General features: G+C 41.6%; 1 protein-coding gene across 1 annotated transcript in view; it reads left to right on the top strand.

Annotated features, from left to right (window-relative positions):
• The first annotated feature begins 6487 nt into the window (after positions 1 to 6487).
• LOC103369147 (inositol-trisphosphate 3-kinase B) overlaps positions 6488 to 21542 on the top strand; it is a 43353-nt gene continuing 28298 nt past the window's right edge. The window contains exons 1-5 of the mRNA XM_008297791.1: positions 6488 to 6914; positions 14322 to 14465; positions 16110 to 16260; positions 17924 to 18205; positions 20363 to 21145. Of these exons, the coding sequence (XP_008296013.1) occupies positions 14419 to 14465; positions 16110 to 16260; positions 17924 to 18205; positions 20363 to 21145 (1263 nt within the window). The 5' untranslated portion in view covers positions 6488 to 6914; positions 14322 to 14418. The remainder of the gene's footprint in view (positions 6915 to 14321; positions 14466 to 16109; positions 16261 to 17923; positions 18206 to 20362; positions 21146 to 21542) is intronic.

The raw sequence follows: 21542 nt of genomic DNA on the forward strand, positions 1-21542 counted from the left end.
CCCCAGTCTCCGGCCCCGGTCTCGGCCGTCTCCGGCCCCCAGTCTCCGGCCCCCAGTCTCCGGCAGAACCTGAGTCTCACCACTGAGCGACTAACGAGGAAAAACTTCAGCTTCACTTTAACTACTTGGCCGAGTGTTAATAATAAATTTTAAAAAGCAGAAGTCATGGTTTGAAGAAACACAGTCTGGCCTCAGAGAGCAGATTCCTCCTTCACAGATAAAAAACGTCTCATAAATCTGTCTGTGGGATGAGACATGGTTTCCTCAAATGGTAGCGGACCGAACTTGTTTGGTTTGCTCCGTTCTTCTGCTCACTGAAGTCTTCCCGGAAAAATGTGAAGAATTTTGTGTATTTCATTTTGGGAGACTGCAAAAGGGAAAGTAGCTCAGCGGAGATAAATACTGAAGCTCGTTATGTCATTAGCCTCCCTGTTGGAGAACGCACTGAAATTAAATAGTTTAGATGTTCCTGTAGCTGCTGGTTATTACTGGATGTCATCAGAATGGCAAACATGCAACTAGCTTATTGCAAAGTTTAGGACATAAATGTACATTATGCAGCATTATGCAGATTGTCTTGTTGGTAGTTTTTTAATTCTTATTTCTGCATTTACTGAACTCAAAACTGTGGCAGCTTTTCTGATTCTTGTTCTGTCTCCTATGACATTTAAAAAAATACTAATTTTGAAGGAGTAAATCCTGTCTTTGCACGAGACAATAGAGCAGGTAGTATAAAATTTTTTTTTAAATGTTTAGAGCAAATTGTATATTTTGCACAAATGTTTACTTTTTAGTTATTCGTCCTCCGGTGAGATGATGAGGTCATTGTTATTTCATCACTTGATCCCTTCAGTTTGAGGCTATTTTCTTAAAATTTCAAGCTAAACAAACACACGACTCAATCAGAATTATGTCGCAACTTAAATGGAATTTAAAAATCCAATAACTGTAGCAAAAATATTTAAAATCTAATATTTAAGTCAGCTGAAAATGTATTTTACAGAGGTGTATTGGTATTTGAAAGGAAAAAATGATGTATGCTAAGGATTGGAACATAATAAATAAAACTTACAGATTTTTGTTAAGTTACAGATGATATCAAGTAAAATCACTGAAAAAAAATGATGACCTGCTGACTGTAAAATAGAAAAATAAAGCACTAAGACTGTACATAATGTCTACTTGTAAACTTTGTTTTTACAGATAGTGTTCTTTTACAATGTGTGACCATAAAACTCTTCTACTGGATCTAAATCAGCTAAAAACACCTTTAATTTGCAGATATTTGTCATTATTTCCTCTGTTTTTTGGTTTTGTTTTGCCTTTTTTTTTACGTTATAGTATCTTACAGTTTCTGTACGTATGTTTTCTGGCATCCTTGCTACCAGATTTTTACTTTTACAGGACAAGTTGTGGAAAATACCCACGAACCAGTTCTGGTCAGGAGCCACACATGCAGATTTACATACATGCAGCTGGAAAGGTTCACCACGAGGAGGGAAGGATGAAGGTCACCGAAGGTCACTGACCTGAAAACTCATCTTCACTCACGATAAATGTAAAAGTTGTCTCCACTCATACAAGCTTTAATCGGCTGAGCTCCATCGCACATCAGAGACCTGACGGCATCGTATCTTCCCAACAGAGCACCTCGTCCTCAGACCTGGAGGCCGATCCTTCCTCCATCCTCTGCTGTGGAATCAGCTCCCAGTTTGGGCTCAGAAGGCAGAAAGTGGCTCTGCTTTATGATTTAGCTTAAAAAATGTTCCCTTTAAAAGAAGATTATAGTTAAAGCTGCTCAGGTGACTCTGAACCATCCCTCAGTGACGCTGCTAGAGGCCCTGACTGCTGACAGACTTCCCATGATGCACTGGGCTCCTCCACACTGATTCACTTTTTAATGTCATGAACTTTGAGTCTTCTATCTCTTTTAGTTATGCTTTGTTCTGCAGAGCTTCATGTTTCTGATCCTTTAAACTCAACATTTAAAGTGACATTTTGAAATTCCATCCACCCATTAGTTGTACCTGCTCTTAAGTTTTTAAGGGTTTCTCTTTGTCACACTTATGTGCTTCAGAATTCCCTTAAAGTTTTCTAAATTATTGCACAGACACCTTAAATTAAGACTTTCCTTAAAGTTAAGGTTTTCTTAGAATAAAATCAGTTATACAAAACACCCTTAAGTCTTCCCCTTAAAGTTTCCTGACCTCATTGTTTTATGTATTTAAGGGTTTCTCCTTATCTTGGTCCTCAAAAACCCTTAAAATTCACTTCCTTTTTGCACCAAACACCTTTAGTTAAGAGTTACAGTTTAGTTTTCTTTGTATAACATCTGTTGAACTAAACAGCTTTCAGTCATTTACTTTAAATGTTCAAGGAAAAATGCCCTTAAGTCCCTTCGCTGAGGAAATATTAAGCCTTAAGTGTCAGACATTATATCTTAAGGTTAACGTGTGTCACTCTGATATTCCTACAAATCTACAGTTTCATCCAGCAGACGCTTTTATCCAAAGCAACGCACACCTGAGAGCAGATACAACACAAGCAAGGATCCAGTCAGGAGAAAACAATCTGGATCAGTGCCATAGAACAAGTTCAGGTGTGAACTTCCCTGTCCAGTGGTGGCAGAGAACCAACATGAAGAAGCAGATTGTTGAAATTTAATAGTAAGTATATTTACTTACACTATATTTACAGTTCCATGATGTTGAATTAATCTCCAGGATGGACAAAGTCCAAAACAACAAGTAACCAGATCTATCTAAAGAAACCAAACTGTATCTACAGTAAATAATATTCTAGAGGAGTGTCCATTCTGATAACATTCACGGCCGTCACCGTCTCATTTAGCAAGAAAACTGTCAACAAGCTCGTCAAGCTGCTTGTGATCAACATCTCCACCCCTGATAGAAGCAGTCCAGGTAAAGCCACAGCTCAAGCTCATTAGTTATCTAACAGTGAGCCGCTGGAAGGCCAGAATCCATCCACATCTGAGTATTTGTTCCTGCTGAGAGAAGGCAGGCGGGAGAATCTGAAGACAACTGGAAGAAGGTTCTTTAATCAGACTAGATGCTGTATTTGGCCGAAACCCAACCCTGCACACCATCACAAACACACCATCCTTACCATGAAGCACGGTGGTGGCAGCGTCATGATGTGGGGATCTTCTCAGCAGCAGCCTTGAAGGCTTGTGAAGGTAGAGATCTAAAGTCTAGAGAAATCCTGGAGGACAACCTGATGCAGTCTGCAGGAGAACTGAGACTTGGAGAAGACTTGTTTCCTACCAAGACAATGAGCCGAAGCAAACAGCCAAAGCTCCACAGAGATGGTTTGAAGACAACAAGGTGAAGTTCTGGAGGCCCAGTCAGAGTCCAGACCAACTGTTCAGCTCCTGCAATATGTGGATGAAGAATTAATTTTACTGACCACATTCAAATCAACAACTTCCAACAGTAAACGTGACTTCAGCTACAATTTAATTTCTTTTTCACCCTTTTTTTTTTAACCTTTATTCAATCAGAATCAGAGCAACAGCATCATAAACTCACCAAAACACGTCACAAGTCATCAGCGAATGTGAACTAATCTGAACACGTACATTCAAATGTGTCTGTCTGACAATAAAACACTAAATGTGCCATAATTAGAGTTCGGCAAAGTGCCTTGTGATTGGTTGACGCCGCCTTAAACGCCCCATGTTCACTCCCTCCACAGGTGTTTTCACTTCTAGTCCCAGACTAGACGTCTTCTCCGCTCCGTGCAGGTTTTTCCCCCCGACTGTGACCGTCTCTATTTTCACCGCCATCATTACCGTTCGTCAGACTTTCCAGCGCAGCTCCACAGATCTAATTATCAGAGTAATTCAGCTCACCTGTGTGGGCGTTCAGGGCCTTTCACTTCGTCTCAATCTGGCCTCTTGTCACGCGGTGAAGCCGAAGCGTCTGGTGTCCCGGCTGACATTATGAGAGTGCAGCAATGTAGATTCTCACAGGTTTGGTCGCTCGCTGCACAGAGCATATGGTGATAAACTCGGTTATCTACAGTGTATTGTAGGTACTTGTGCTTCCTCTGAGCATACACTTCCATTTTGTGCTACTTTTTTTTACATCACTAGAATACAAATATAAATTTACCAACCTCAAAGTATGATCAGATTTAAGATCTCAACAGTATGAATTAGTCCAAATGAAGCTTCACCTGCAACAACAACAACACCGCTGCTTTTACACAATATTTTGAAAAAGTGGTTGATAGTGGCCTGGCTAAACTTTAAATAGTATTTTACTGGCGAGAAGAAACCTAAAGAAGTGGTTCTGATGTACGTTAATGTCATATTCTCGCAATGCAAATCAATAAAACATATGTTTCATGTGAAAGTGTAATGATTATTGAGGGAAGACGCTGGAATCTTTGTCATTTATTAAAGGTCTTCTGGAAATATTACAAAAATACACACACAGCAACGTGAATGATCAGTTTTAGTCATGTATACATTTCTTCTAATCAAACTTTCCTAGTGGCTTCTTAACCTCTCATAGATGATTACAGTTGACTCCAGCTGCTGACTCCTCTGATCCAGTTTCAACAGAACCATCTGATCCACTTACTGGACAGAAACACTACAGTGGGAAAGTCTGAGGAGCTCAGCAAAGATCTGAAAGAGCAAATCAGTGACTGGAACAAGTCAGGAGAAACATGCTTCAGCTCCAGAACCATCAGTGTGTCAGCATAAAGTTCATGGTCCAGTTGTGTTACTGCCACCATCAGGAAGGAAACACAAACTAGCAGCTGCTGCTGAGAGACGACTGGTCAGGATGGTCAAGAGTCAACCAGGAACCAGCAGGAAGCAGCTCTGGATGGACCAGAAGCTGCTGGAACACAGCTGTCAGTGTCCACAGGGTCTGACATCAACATGAGCTGAGAGGCTGATGGAGAAGGAAGTTCTTCCTCCAGAAGCAGAACCTTAAAGCTCCACTGAAGGCTGCTGCTGGTCACATGGACAAAGAAATTCCAACACTGAACAGAACCATGTCTGGAGGAGAGAAGGTGAGGCCTTTAACCCCAAGAACACCAAACCTACCATCAAGCATGGAGGTGGCAGCATCATGCTCTGGTTCTGTTCTGCTGCAGAAGGTTGATCTTGGACACAGGTGGATGTTCCAACCAGACAATGAGCCCAAACACACATCAAAGTGGTGAAGAAATGGTTCCATCAGGCTGGAATGAAGGTTCTAGACTGGTCTCCCCAAAGTCCTGACTGAAACCATCCAGAACCTGTGGACTGATGAAGGAACAAGTCTGAGTCAGAAAGACGACAAGTTTAGTTGAACTGCAGCGATTCTGTACAGAGGAGTCAGAGATGGACCAGAAGCTGGTGGACGGAGACCAGAAGAACCAGACTGAGGAGAAAATAGACATCTGACCAATTATTAGAAATACTGTGACTATATTTTTGACCCATATTTCCAGAAGACCTTCAATAAATCTATGAAAGAACCAACAACATGCATGACTGTGTGTTTGTGACAAAGGTTCAATGATTCAATCATAGAAGCTTCAGAGTTACAGGAGTCACTAGAAACTCAAGACAGTCATGATAAATATGGTTTATATAAGTGTTCGGAAACTTGTGAGCACAACTAGACGTATAGGTATGTATGTAGACACCGTTAGGTTTAGCGAAAATGTTCAGACGTATTTAGAAATCCCACTGCTAATTCTGTTCTAGTTTTGTTTTTCAAGACACTTTATATTTTCCAGCACTGTTTAGCTCATTTAATAGTTTGTTCTACTTCACTGTAGAGTGCAGCAGGTTTCTTTTATTGTTATCATTATAACCTGTCTTCAGGTGATGCCCCACTAGCAGATGTGTCTATATTGTAATATCAGAAAATGCAGGAACACAGAGCAGCTCTGTTTGGGAGGAATGATGAACTCTGTGATGACTGGAGGAGTTATTTAAGGTGCGACTGCATCAAAAGTGTAAAATTATTTTTAAACAAGCTGAACAAAGCAGTTTGGAGCCTCTCTCATTTGGCTAAAAGGTTTCCCAAAATAGTTGTTGTGTTTCTGTTCTTAGCTTTTTGCTGCTGCGGTCCTGAACACACCGGCATTGTTTGCGCATGTGCTGAATCACCGTGAAGCCAAATAAAGCCACTTTGAATCAGATGCGAAACATGCTCGGCTGCACAATTTCACTTTTTCTTTTTTTTTTCTTTTTAATCCCGTGAACTTTTACGCACACGCCGGTGCGTGCGTAAACTTGTCGATTACGCACACACAGAGGGTTTCCCCGCAACTGGTGCGCGCGTCTCGGCTTTTCAGTTTTTTTGTTTTTTTTTATCCTGCCAGTGAACCGAGACGCGCGCACGCACACACATGCACACGCACAGAGAAAGAGAGAGAGAGCGAGAGGGAGAGAGAGGGAGTCGGTCTCGTCGCTTCCGCCTTCAGACTCTTCAGACAAACATCGCTTCACTACGAGCTCCGAGGTGTCGAGCAGCAGCAGCAGCAGCAGCAGCAGCACATGACAGCCGAACCTCCGCAACTAAACTACGAGCATTCACCCGGAGCGCAAACCAACAGAGGATTTCTGCGCCTGAAACGTTTCGGACTCTCTGCTGAAAACACTCAGACACTCGTGGAACAAAAACACTTTTTTTTTTTTTTTTTTCCTGAAGGAGGATTTTGTTTGTTTGGGTGGAAAAAAAAGTGAAGAAAGAGAAACCGGCGAGTGCGTCGAGCGAAGTTTTTTGGAATCAGCTCGAAGCGCGCAGCAGCAGCAGCAGGAGGAGAAGTTTTGGTTCAGTGGCGCACACAGGAGCTTCATCCTCGGCTTGTTTCTGCCTGGATCTGCCTCTTGGATCGCGGAGGAGCGTCCCGGGGAGGTTGGGAGAGTCCGGAGCGGGGCTGAGGTAGGAGAACACCGGCCTGCTGTGAGCCGGGACCCCCATCTGAGCACATGAATGCTGGTTATTGATGCTGTGGGCACATTTCTAGGCCTGGACATCCGCTTAGTTGGTGGGAAACCAAAAATATTTAGGGAGTTTTAGACAAACTCATCCTCATTTGAAATTGATTTAGTGTTTTTGAGAGCCTTCTCGTGGATTTCTGTCTTATTTTCTGCATTTTAAGGCTTCAGAATGTAGACTTGAATCCACCCACCAGAGCTGGATCAGTCCCAAACCCCTCATCTTTCTCTTTCACACCTTTTTCACATAACAAAATGTAAATATGGTGCAAAACTGAGCACATTAAAGCCTTTTATTTCACTTTAATGCAGTAAATAAAGAGGACTCCAGGCCTGGAAATACAGCCATTGGGGAGTTTTCACATAAATTCAGCTTCATTTTGAGTAAATTTAGTTAATTTGAAGCCGTCATGCACCTCAGAAAGCAGTTTTTTTGGCTTTGCATAGCTGAAGGTGGAAGTCTGAGAGCATTTTGTGGCATCTGAGTCCAGAGTGGAACCCACTTATCGAAGGATTAAAGGCCGAGAAATGCTGCTGTTTGAGTTTTCAGATAATTCAACCTTATTTTTATTGAATTTTGTCCATTTCAAGTGGCCAAGCCTCTTTATGTTGTCGTTAAACCGCTAAAGGTTGGAATTGGCATCGTTTTAAGGCATCAGTATGCAGAACTGGATCCACTTAACAAAGCTGGATCGATCCTAAACACGTTATCTGACCTTATCTCAGCTTTCTGGAGCTGCAGCGTGACTAAATGTAAAAATACTGCAAAACTGAGCACATTAGAGGCTTTTATTGCACTTAGATGCAGTGAATCTCAAGGGTTTGAGTTACAGAAATGCAACTATTTGAGGAGTTTCCATATAAATCCAGCCTTGTATTGCGTTTTTTCAGCGTTGCATGGCTGCATTTTTGAGTCGGACAGCATGTTGTGGCATCTGAATCCAGAACTGAACACCTTATTTACTGTTTTACGCCTTTTTGTAAGTAATAAAATGTAAATATGCTGCAGAATGGGGCACATTATGGTCATTTATTACACTGTACTGCAGTTAATACAGAAGATTTTAGGCCTAGAAATGCTGCAATATAAACTTTTCAATAAATTAATACTTATTTTTAATGAATTTCGGTCATTTCAAGCTGCCGAGCACCTTAAAGTGCTGTTTTTTAGCATTACATAGCTAAAGGTTGACATTATAAGGAGCATTGGAGGTCTAGAAATGTGACTATTTGAAGATTTTGTAAATAAATTCATCCCTTTGTCGCTGTTTCTAGCAAATGTTGGAGTCTTGGCAGCTTTTTATCAACCTTATCAGAGCTAAATCATTCCCAAATATCTTATCTGCTCTGTTTTTGTTTCAGCCTCCAGCAGCTGCATGTAACAAAAAGTAAATATGGCGTCGAGCCGAAACTCAAATATTGACGTTCAAATGACTAAAACTCAAGTTTTTCCAGATTTTGTGCAAATTGTCTTTGAGCTTTATGCAAATGTGTCTCTAATATAAGTTCTGGGAACAAACCAAACCTGCTGCAACATGAACTCTGCTCCCTAAAAAATTATTCAAATAATACGTATCTGTTTTCTCATAAAAAGAGAGTTTTCCTCTCCAGGAATCCAACACTTGAATTTGCAGGTTTAGATTTCAGATTATTTCTCTGGTTGCAACTAATGATTGTTTTTCAAATCTTTAATTAATTCCTGACTATTTGTTTTCTCTGATAGCAGCGAAAATGCTCAGACCACTTTAAACGTCGCCTTGTTTTGTTCACAAAGTCCAAATCTGGCTGCAACTAATCATCGTTTCTGTTGCTGATCAATCAGGCGATCATTTTCTGCATTAATCAATCAGTTATTTGGTTTAAGAACACGTATTGTTTTGTCCACAACCCAGAAATCTTCAGTTTATTGTCACAGAGGAGGAAAGAAACCGGAAAATATTCACATTTAAGAAGCTGGAATCAGAGAATTTAGTATTTTCTAGTTCTTAAAAATCACTCAAAGCAATTAATTGATCATAAAGATAGTTGATTTGTTGATTAAATGTTACAGCTGTGAGTCTAAAACCCCAAAATAATCCCCTGGTGTAAGAATAAAACAACAAATCCTCATGTTGGAGACGCATTTGAATAAAATTTGCCTCCAGCAAACAGGTGATTATTTTTCTCTCAGCCCATTAAACAGCTGATTGTTGCAGCTTGTTTTATTTCTGCTGTGCTTCATGTGATGTTAAACTGCAATATTTAGATATTTATTCATGCGTAATGACGTTAATGGAAACTGGCTTGTGGTGGAGTTTTAGAATCAGGCAGAATGTCGAGTTTTTACTGAATCTGGAGCAAAAATCTCCTAAAAATGCGACTCCAGGGTGGATGACTGGTGCGTCTGTGTCGAGCTGCAGTGAAACGTCTCACTGCAGACCAACGGGAGAGTCATCGTGCACGACTCGTGAACTCCTTCGTCAGCTCTGGCGTTGCTGTTTTCTTTCGCTTTATTGCCCACTTGTGTGGGCGGCCGGACAGTTTGCTTCGGTCCCACTCGCCGACACAAACACACACAAACACTGACGAGTGGCTCCGAGCAGCAAAGTGTTTGGACAAATCTGCACTTTTGCTTTTGCTCGTGCGGCTGCACCATATTGGGTTTCTGCTGATTTTTAATTCCAGCTTATTTTTGGCCAATTGCTGATATATGCAAAAATATTTTTTCCCACCTAATTGCAGAAAGTTCCTCCTGCAGCAGAACGATGACCTGTTAATGTAAATCAGGCTTTTATTGTGGTGGCACACTGCAGGCTGCACGATATTGAGAAGAAAAAAAAATGACATTAATTCATTATTTCTGCTGTTTTGGAACAAATTAATCCTTCTGGAAAGTTTGGAGTTCATTAGTAGGGGAGAGCACGTCACTAAAAATAAAAAATAATTTGATTTCGCAGGTGTTTTCGACAGCAGAGCTCTGTGTTGCTGATTTAAATGGTCAAACAAATGAGCCTGGTGGTGTGGCAGCAGCAATCACAGAAGCTGTTTCTGCTCATCGCTCACCTTTCTGTAGCTGCTGTTTGCTGTTGCAACCAAATCTTCCTTTTTTGTGTTGTGCACACGTCCCTGCATGACAACAGACTCTGTTTCTGTCAAATAAAGTTAACGTTTGAGTTCATTTGACCTTAATTTACACTGAATTTCTGCAATTTAATGCTTAAAAAATGTATCGTGCACCTTTAGCAGAGACAAAAAAGACAAATGTTCAGTATAAAACCTGGCATTTTTATTTTTATGCCACATTTTCAGACTAAATTCTAGTTTTTTTTGGATAATCCTTCTGTCCCAGTGCTACTACTGGATATCTGGTGTGTTGTCTGACGTATTCACACTGTTTAGACGCGTGACCTGTTAAATAATCCTATTATTTAATATTATTATAGGTATTTTATGAGCAGAATCATCTTGAATGTAGGTGTAGACGCAGCACGGTGCCCTGGCTGCCTCCTGTTGGACCAGTCGGTCTCTGGGTTTGAAGAACGTCCACTTTGCTGTTATGTTCAGTCTGAGGATCCTGTGGGGGGAACTTGGACCACAGAGTTGATAATCTGTCTGTCCTTCAGCACAAAGAGGAGAAGCTGTGCAGAGCAGCGAGGCGGTTTGTGGTGCTGCTTCATTAGCCGTTGTGTTCACAAAGTAAACCCACTAACTTCTGCATGAAAGACTCAGAACAGACAACTGAACCAAAATAGCCGGCGGACACCTCTCCTTCCTCCTCACTCTGCTGCTCTCCGGCCAGTCCTGCCTGCTTTGGTTTGTCCCTCTCAGCCTTCCCGTCGGCGTCCTGCAGGACTTTGCAGCGAGCCGTGGTGCTTCGGCGTGAAGAGATGCATCCATTCGCACCGTCCTCGGCCCCTCTGGCAGCGTCACGCCCCGATAAGGAAATCCCGTGTTTACGCCGCGGTTCACGACCCGAAAGTCTTAACTTGCTTGGAATCAAAACACGAGCCGGAGCAGTTTTTGTAGCCGAGCACGTGACGGGAACTCCGGCGAGCTTCAAAGAGCTGCAGAGCTGGACGGAAAAACATCTGAGAAGATCCTGGTTCAGAGACACGGAGGCTTCGCTTCAGTTCAGTTCTGTGTGTTTGTGCTGCGTCATCAGCCGCATTAACTGTCCGTTTACTGAAACAAAGAGAAAATGAAATCAACTGAAACTCGACCTGGAAATCAGCTCGTTTGTCTGTAGATGAACTGAAAGTTCCACAGAACACAGAGTGACTCCATCAGCATAAACCAGCTCTACAGCAGCACAGAAAGCTCAGATTTAGAGCAGATTAAATCTGAACCTGCTTGTTTTCTACTGAAACAGATCAACTGCACAAATTCATATGATTTATAGAAGTACAAATATATTAACACGTGATTTTGCATTTTTTTTCTTGTAATTTGACAACTTTTTGTAATGACTTTGCATGTTTCTGTGGTGATTTTGTGGATTCATGCGGTAGTTTTGTGTGTTTTTGGCGTTTTTTTATTCCTTTTTGTGGTGATTTTGCGTCGTTTCTCTACTTGCGAGCGTTATTGTCGTACGACAGCCCTGCTCGGTTCTTTCTCGGTTCTTACCCATTTTACTGACAGTTCTGCGTGCAGATATTCCAACAAAACAATTCCCGGGTCGCTATTCTGCAGGGGCACCATCACTGCATCCTGGGCTCAGCTCCAAGACGATCGTTATTGATGTTTTTGAATAAATAAAATATTTCATTTATAATATATCACAAGAATCATCATTTAAAGCCTCTCATGGCAGGAATTTGAAAAGACCCCAAACTTTTTCAGCCCAGCAGCACTTTTGTCGTCCCCGTTTTTTTCAGAGATGCTGAAGCCACAAAAGTACTGCAGCGGCTTTAAATAATTTAGTCCAACTCGTCCATATTTGACCTTCACTGTGTTGATGAGCTTCCATCACTGATCTGTTGCACCCAGAAACACAGATCATTTTGTTAATTTGTTTGCGACTTCAGCACAACTTTTAAAATATGCACTTAAGTACACTTTTCGTATGTTTTGTGCAGTCAAGTGTCTTTTAACTCTTTGAAACACAGTCTGATTGTTTGTTTGAAGAGACGAAGCTTCTTCTTTATCATTCCACTGAACGGGAAAAGACGATATTTACCTTCAGTCCTCATTAATTCCACTTTCAGACGATCGCTTTGCATTTGAAATGTCGTAGAAATGAAAATACCTGCAATCAGGACTGAGGGTTCAGGCTCATAAATCAAACTGTGAACTCTTTATAATCAGTCTTTGGTCTGATGGAGGTACGAGGATGCGTTCCACTGATGTTTTACTGGACGTTTAAACTGCACGCTGAAGCTGATTTGCATTCAGGACGCGATACCACGAGCTATTATACAAAGTCTGAACTAAAATCTGTTTGGCTTGATTGTTGATGGAGCCTGAGTTTGTCCATATAATAAAATCTGGAGCTCTCGGCCGACTCGGTTTTGCTTTCGGGCTGAATTTTAAAAAGTTGTTCCGGTTTATTTTGGGTGAAATGATCCTACAACAGCCTCTGCTTTATTAGAATAAAGAACCTCATAATCACCGACTTCTGGAGCAGATCTGACCAAAAACACTGGATGTGTTGTCTGTAAATGGACAAATTCTCTTTCACTCCACTTCCCACAGTCGGGTTTGAACCTTTCCTGCATCTTTTTCTCTCATTCTTGTCGTTTTCTGGCTTTCTTTCTGCCTTTCTGTGTTTAACTCCTTATCTCTCCGGCTTCACTCGGCCTTCCCTCTCCGTCATTCTGCCCTTTTCCATGTGTCTCCCTCATTTTTCTCCCTGAAAGAATGTTACCTTGACCTTTTTTTCTCCAAAAAAGAAAAAAAAAAAGTATTTTTAGACCCTGAAGCAAATCTCAAACAAACAGAGGAGCTGCCGGATCGAGCAGAGTTTGAACTTCGGTCCTTTGTGCTGCTGCTTCTTTTAGAACAAGAAGTTTTACTCGCCGGCGTGTCGAATAAAAAGCAAAATGATCACTGCTGGATCTGTAACAAGCCGGCTGTTGGATTCAAAACCCTCAGCTTTTAAGGAGCAGAAACTCAGGATTATTATTTTTCCTTTCATCTGTCCGCCGGCTCATTTTCTCTCTCTGTTATTTCTGCTTTACTTTATTCTTGACAGGAACAATGATGTCTTTGTTTTTGGTTAATGACAGAACTGCATGAATAATCTTCTGTGTCTGGTCAGAAATCACTTCCCAGGAATGGAAAATTTAACTTCCTGTATCTGGCTTTTTTAACAAAAAGAATGTTTTTCAATTTTACTCAGATTTCTAATAACTTTTCGGGCTTAAATGCAGTAAAATTAATTATTCTGACAGTTTATTAATAGAGTTTTTGTCACATAAGTGTTGATCGCAGCCGAGTCACTAATGACTTTCTAGTTGCGCCAAAAAATGCAGAATTTTTTAGTTTTTTACAGAAAGTAGTCGATGCGCTGAGTTTATTTTTGGTGAATTTTTAAATGATTCTAGGATGATTACTGCAAAGACACTCAGAAATCCCATGATCCTTCTGTTGAAAAACGGTGCCGTTGTGGTGTTTTTTGTACGGATAGCCTGACTTTAATCATTTTATGGCTTTAGATGCAGTAAAATTATCTCTTCTGCCCTAATTTCTGTCACATGAATGTCGTCTACATGTGAGTCACTAATAACTTTCCCGTGGCGCTGAAGAGTGGAGAATCTTTTGGGATTTTTTTACAGAATCTGCTTGACTTTTGTTGAACATTTAAACGAGACCTGTGATGAAATATCCCAATTTTAAGCTTAGATCTGGTTTAGACGATGAGTTCGAGGACCCTCAGGAAGTTCAAAATGTGATTATTCTTCTGTTTGTGCAGTTTCTGGCTCTGAAAAATGCTGCAGTTGTGCAAAAATAAGAATCCTTTTCTAATTTCAAAGGTTTAGATGCAGTAAAATGAATTCTTCTGTCAGGTTTTTTTAATTTAATTCCTGTCACATGGCTGTTTGTCGCAGCTGAGTCACTAATATCTTTCCAGTTGCGCCAAAGAATGCAGAATTTTTTGTTTTTTACAGAATCTGATTCGTGCACAGAGTTTATTTTTGGTGAATTTTTAAATGAGACAAAGCAATTTTATTGAATATCTCAGTTTTAAGCTTAGATTCGGTTTGGATGATGAGTTCAAGGACCCTCAGAAAGTTGAAAATCTGCTGATAATTCTTCTGTTTGTGCAGTTTCTGTCTCTGAAAACGACGCAGCAGTGCAAATATAAAACAGCTTCAATCATTTTGAGGGCGTAGATGCAGTTAAATAACTTCTCCGGGTCTGTTTCTGTCTCCAGCGGCCGGATGCAGAAGAAACCCTGAAGCCTCCAGCAGCTCCAGGGGAGATATTCCGATGTGTCCCCAGCGCTCAGAGCCCCTGGCCCGGCCGCGGGGATGGCAGCCTCGGCCCTGAACCTCAACGGCCTCGGAGTCATGAACAGGTTTGTGTTTTTTTTTTTTATCTTTCTTTTTCCTGGAAGGTTCCTGCTGCGGAAATATGTTGCTGCTGAGAAGCTGCTAGACCGGATCAGCAGGACGACTTTTGATTTCTGATGAATTTCTGCGTACAGGAAGAGATGCCACACAAAGCTGTGAGAGATTTATGATCCGATTATTTTTAGCCCCTTTTGAAGTCCAGGTTTCTGAGGTTACTCGTCCTAATGTTGGTTATGATGGTTGGTTACCAACTGTTTACACAATTTGTTCATCGGTTTGATCATTTTTTGGGAAAAAAAGGCAAAATTTTCTGATTAAAGCTTCTTAAATGTGAATATTTTCTGGGTTCTTTCCTCTTCTTTGACTGTAAACTCAGTATTTTTTGGACAGTGATGGACATTTTTTGACATTTTCTGACATTTTCTACATTTTTTAGACTAAACAGCTGATCAGTCAGTTGATTGCAAGCGTTTTTGTTTATTATTCATCTAAAAATATGAACTATGAGCTCTTCTAATCCCTAAATCTAGAGTGTAAAATACAACTAAATCAATGTATATCCCATTATACTTTAAATTGTCACCTGCTTCTGGAGTTTTGCGTTTTTCTTTACATAAATAAAAATCTTTCCACTTTGAACTGATGCAGAAAAAGAGCAAATCTGTGAAAAAAGATTCACAACAATGCAAAAAAATAAAAAATGCAATATTTAGATGAAACCTGCTTCCACCCAGAAACCTAATATGATATGATATAAATACTGATGAATATTTTCTGAGGTATTTTTAAATGTGAGATCACTTCTTTATAAAGAACCGGACCTCCTCAGAAGCAGCTGCTTTTTCATCTACAGTGACTTTAGTTTAATTAATGAATCCGCATCAAGTTTGACCTTCATACTGTGAATATTTTCAGGGTTAAAGGCCCAAATTCACACTTTTTTGTGGACTTTTCCATCATTTCTGAGCCTCATCAGTGCAGCAGACAGACACATGACGTGTAGGAGGAAGAACACGTCTGAGTTCTGGTGAAACTCCCTGAATTCTAAAATTATTTTGAAATACAGAGTGAATCATGTCTATGAAATGATCAGCTGGTATCTGCTGGAGGTAAAACAGTCCTTCCATTGTCTAGAACTGGTTCTGACCAACCACCATCACACATGCTGATATGAGCTGAGTCGCTACTGATTTAACAGTCGTGCCGAAAAATGCAGAATTTTTTGTTTTTTTACAAAATCTTTTTAGTGCACAGAGTTTGTTTTTGGTTCAGAATGACACTGAAATTGTCAAATTTATCTAAAAAATATAGACAAACAATCCTGTAGAACAAAACCCAGATGTGCTGTTCAGACTGTGACACCTGGATGGATGTAAAACTGACCTGGTGTCAGTTTTTATTTTACCAGAACTCAAACCCTGAACATGTCATGTGTCTGTCTGCTGTACTGATGAAGTTCTGAGGCTCAGAAATGATGGAAAAAGTCCATTAAAAAGTGAAATCTGGACCTTTAACCCTGAAACCATTCACAGCATGAAGGTAGAACTCTACATGGATTCATTAAATACACTAGAGCTCCTGTAGCCGGTTCTGAGGAGGTCCGAGGGGATAAACTGATTGATTTGTGATTACTTCCCGTCCTCCTGCAGCAGTAACCAGATCCACGCCCAGCCAGGCTCCTCCAGCGCCGCCTCCCGGACCAGAACCAGCCCCGTGGCCCGGCCCGTGCTGCAGGTTCCGGACCGGAGCACCTACTGCCAGCTGCTGGGCGGAGGCCTGTACAGCCCCACGAGCCCCAAGGTAGCGCCGGCCGCCCCGCTGTCCTGTTGGTGGAACACTCGAGCGGCGCTGCAGCTGCCGGGTTTCACTGTTCCACCAGAATTTTCCATTTCGTCTCCGTTTAACCTTCTGAACTGTTTTTCGGTCCCATTTTTCTTCACTGTGGTTCATTTTCAGTAAAATATGAAGTCCAACTATGAAAAGAAGCAGCGAGAACTCAGAAAAGTCTCCTGAAATCATAAAAATAAGCCAAAACGAAAGTCGCATTGGTTTGATTTTTTATTTTGCAAAAATTTAAACAGGCTGGACTCACAGCCTGAAGTTCAGCCGAAAACTTTCAGAATTTTTTACGCGTGACTGTTGGTCACAACGGAGTCACTGATGTGATTTACAGCTGCGCAAAAAAATCCAAAATTAGTTGTTTTTTATAGAATCTTGGTACTGCACACGGTTTGTTTTTGACTTTATTTTTTATTTTTTAATTTTTTAATGAGACTACACTGCCTGCAGTTCAGCCATGACTGTCGATCACAGCCGAGTCAGTCGTGGCTTCATGGCTGCGTTGAAGGATGGAAATTTTTATGTTTTTACAGAATCTATTTCGAACAAACTTTATTTTTTGGCAAAATTTTAACTGAGACATGTGGAATAAAGGGGATTTGATGAAATATTGTAATTTTCATCTTAGATTTGGTTTAGACGATGAGTTCAATGACCTTCAGAAAGCTGAAAATCTGATAATTGTTTTGCTTTAACAGTTTCTGGCTTTGAAAAATGGGGCAGTCGTGGTGATTTTGTGACTGAAGGTTGCCAGTGAGACTTTTCAGGCTTTACAGTTGCACCAAAGAGAGAGTTTTTATTTTATTTTAACAGAATCTAGTTAGTGCACACAGTTTGTTTTTAGTGAATTTTTAAAGGAGGCATTTAGAATAAAGTGTTTTAATAAAACAGGATGCATTTAAGCTTCGATTTAGTTAATGTGATGAGTTCAAGGACCCTCAGAAAGTAAAAAACATCAGAGGATTCTTTCTTTTTGTTCAGTTTCTGGTTGTTTTGTGAAATTTTGCACCAAAAAAAGCCAAATTTTTTGTGTTTTAAAGCAGAATAAAGTGCTTTTAATGAAATATTATAATTTTAAACGTAGATCAGGTTATGATGATGAGTTCAGGGACCCTCAGAGAGTTTAAAATCTGATTATTCTTAAGTTGTGCAGTGATTTTTGTAAAGATAAGCCACCTTTTCAAATGTACTGCTGTGTTTTGAGGTTCTGGGGATTAAAGAAAATATAATTGAATATAGAATCGAATAAAAAATACTTTATTAATCCCTAAGAAGAAATGAAGTTGTTACAGCAGCAGACAGAAGGAGTAAAGTGACCACAAATACAGATAAATAAGTAGAAATAGTTGGTTAAATAAGGTAAAAAAATACACCATAATACAAAATGCACAATAAAGTGTAAAATATATGATATGTAAAGTGAAGAATGCAGCTTAAACTGTCAAATGCACAAATATACTGCAGTAAAAACACAGAAAAATGACCTTTTTTGCTTGTATTTGTAGTTTTATTGCCTCATAAGTGAAGTTAATCGTCTCCCAACTCGTATATTTGCCTCTCTTCTCATAAATAAGTGATTGTTGGTGCAGTTTTAATCATTTTTTTGTCCTCCCTCCTCCTCCAGACGAGTCCTCGGTCTTCGGGTCAAGCCTTCGTCTTCCCGTCTCCGCCGCTGCTCTCCCCCGGACCTCGTCCCCGATCCCCGTCGCCGCGGAGCCCCGAGCTGCTGGGGGTGAATGTCGGCCAGCGGGTCCGCCGCCTGAGCTCGCCGGGCGGGGAGGAGCGGGCCAACGGTGACGGGCGGGAGGAGAGGGGAGGCGAGCCGGCGGCAGGAGGCGAGAGGCGGGAGGAGAGGCGGCGTCAGGCCCAGCAGCTGCAGATCCACAGAGAGCTGCAGAACGTCGAGGTGAGTTCTTTCTAGGAACCGCCCAGCAGCAGAGCTCTGATTTACTGCGATCGAGTCACACCGTTAGAGGTGTGAAAGCTGAGCAGAGCTGAAGGAGAATGACTGTAAACCCACACGGCTCTGAGTTCCTGTGATGGAAAAGCAGCGTCGCTTGGTTTCCTCCTGAAAGGACGGTTCTCAGGGTCAAACGTTCACAACCTGCAGCGTGGACAGAACTTCCTGGAGAAAAGATTTAGCGGGTCAAGTTCAGGTTAAGTAGAAATAAAACCTGCTTGATGCATTATTATTGTTATCATTTATTGTGCATGAAGCCTGATTAGAGTCCGTCCTGTAGTCAGTGCTGTAGTGAAGATCTGAGACGAGCACATCGCACATTTTCCTGCAGAACTCCAGTAAATGTTCCACGACTGCATCCTGAACAAATCGTCTGATCGTGAATCAGCGTCAAGCTGAATAAAGATCGTTTGAATTACACTCTAAAAAAATAATGTTTGGGCAACAAAAACAGTTTGCATCATATTTTTGAGTTCAGTCGACTTCTCAAGAAATTAGGTTCAACCAACAAACTAAACGGAGTTGAGAGAATTATGTGCTTTTAATTAGCTCTTCATGATTAGTAGCTTAAATAAAAAACTTTGATTAGGTTGTACCAGACGGTATTTATGTGTTATTTTAAGTATTTTTCAAGCGCTAAGTATTTAATTACCATAATTACAAACACAAGTTAAGTTGACAAACGCTTGAAATATTAAGTTGATCCAATTTGATTTTCTTTATTACTTTTTTTTTTGCTTTTTCTGGTTTTATGTAACTAAGAAAGGATCAACTTCAACAACAAAACTGATGGTAATTAACTTTTATTTTTAACTTCAGTTGTGCGTTTCAACACAAAATATTTAAATCTTGACAGTAAAAGCAATAAACATTTTAATTTCCCCACAAATAATAAATATTCATGAACTTCAAACCTGAATGAAGGAAATCAGCTTTTCTTCTGCTTTCAAAGGCCATTTAATCACTTTGGTGGAATAAACAAGGTCTTAAGTTGATTACTCATAAAAATTAAGTTGCTCCAACAAGTTTTTTTTTTTTTTACTTAAGTCCCATAATTAGCATTGCAAAGTTTTTAAATTGGCAAATGTACAAAATATTAGATAAATAAAGAGGCACGAGAAAATATACGACATTTATTAAGTGAGCTCAGCTTAAAGTTCATTTGAATTCAACTTAATGCAGAAATGTGAGTTCATGTTACTCACAGTATTAAGCTGATGCAACACAAGTCATCAGAATAGTGCAGCAACCCAAATGGTTAAATTAGAGTTTTTGTCTTGCAGCCGTGCATTTCAGAGCATCACAACCTGCTGCTGTGTTTGAGCAGAGCTGAAGGCGAGCTGGTGTGCTGAGCTGCAGCGAGCGGTGGATGTTTCATAGATCTGCACGTTGTAGAATCACATCTAAGTTAATTTTAATGGTAAAAAACTTGTAAATATGCAAGATTTAAACACAGAGATGAGTTTAAAATGATTTTAAAAAAGCAAATTCTACACGATTAAAGCTGCAGGTTGCATGAAAAGGAGGTTTTATGTTCAACCACAGGAGTTTTAACAAATCAATCGGACAGTATGCAGGATGTTTGGTGATAAATCTGCAGTTCTGGGCTTCACTGGGATCAGATTCGGCTTCAAATCGAGTAAAAATGTGTTTAAAACTGTTCCGAACAGTCTCGACAACACCACAGTGAATCCAGCCTGCCACTTTTGTTTACCGGCTTTGTGTTGTTTGCTCTGCATTAATTAAGACAGTACAGACTGTTTGGAATTTAAATGACAAATATCACGGTGTTTGTCACGAACAGGCGCCGTTTATTGGTTTAGATTGGCTTTCCTTCCTGTTGGGATGAAGCCGGCGTACATTAGCACTCACTGTGAAGCTGCACACAGTCACACGTCCGCTTTGCCAGCACTCGTCTCAACGCCAGACCAGTGAAATGCTGGAATCGGGGCTCGTTTTTCTTCCATTTTCCTTAATGCTGGCGGCACACTCTGGTGCTTTTTTGCAGCTTCATGCCTCTGAGCTGAAAGCAGGACACCTGTGTGATAAGACAACTTTCTGCACCGATGGACCCGGACCTGAGCTGCTGTCTCTGTCTTGCAGGTCAGGGGGAAAGTGGGCATTTTCGAGGCCCACATCTCCGGGATTCGTGCCCAGGTGCTGAGCAGCGAGCTCCAGCGAAGCCCTCGGTCTCCCAGACGAGCGACGGGCCAAGCCTCTTCCCCTCCCAGCCCAGGAAGCGCTGCTGGTGAATGCCCAATGACCCACCCGGCGCAGGATAAAGTTCCCTGTGTTGTTCAGAACGGGAGAGAAAGGGAGGAGGAGGAAACAACGGAAGGAGCGCAGGCTGCTGAAACAAACGCTGATCAAAATGAGTGCAGCTCAGAAGCCGCCATGCAGAAGTCCTGCTCGGACGCGCTGCTCGACGCAGCGGCAGACGGAGGCAGAACCGACGGAGGCAGAACCGACGCAGGAGGAACGGAGGAGACGGTTGGAGGCGAGATGCTGCCGCAGACGGAGGCTCACCCAGAAACCGCCGCCTCGTCTGGGACACCGGCCAGCGAGAGCTCCCCTCCTCCGCTGGACGTCTCCTCCAACCACACTCCCTCCTCTCCTCCCTCCATCCCCGCCGTCATAGTGACCGACCACGGCTTGGAGAACCAGGCCCAGGCGTCCGAGGGCCCGGACCGGGGCCCCGGCGGCAGCCCCAGCTCCAGCCCCGGGCCCAACTTCTCCAACCGCTCCCTGAGGAAGCTGTCGTCCTCGTCGGCCTCCTCGGCCGGCTTCTCGTCGTCTTGGGAGGAGTCGGAGGAGGACATTTCCAGCGACACGGAGAAAGGAGAGCAGCTCCTCAACCCGGCGGTGCTCAGCTCTCAGCAGAAGGCGGTGAGTAGATCCACAGTCCTGGTTCTGTTTCTACCACATGCTGCTGTTTGGTGACCTCTGATTTTACATGGAGGTGACATTTAAAGACTTCACTCATCAGGAAGTGTGAGCTTTACCAGGACTTTAGACGATCTCACAGTTTTAAATCAGTTTTCCAGCGTCTCCATCGAGCTGTTCAATCACCTCATAGGGACTTTAAACTCGCTGACCACAGCTAATGCAGAATGAGTGGGTTTCTTTACGTTTCTTAATCCTCTGAACTCAAAAACCCGCCGGCAGCAGTTTAAAAATCAGGTTGCCTTTTTAAAAAATTGCCAAATTTCCACCCTTTAGCAGATCCAGAATCAGATGTTGAACTTTTCGAGGACTCCTGAACCACTTGATCTCTGACTGGTCG

Source organism: Stegastes partitus, unplaced genomic scaffold (genome assembly GCF_000690725.1).
Source record: "Stegastes partitus isolate 25-593 unplaced genomic scaffold, Stegastes_partitus-1.0.2 Scaffold1248, whole genome shotgun sequence".
NCBI lineage: Eukaryota > Metazoa > Chordata > Actinopteri > Pomacentridae > Stegastes > Stegastes partitus.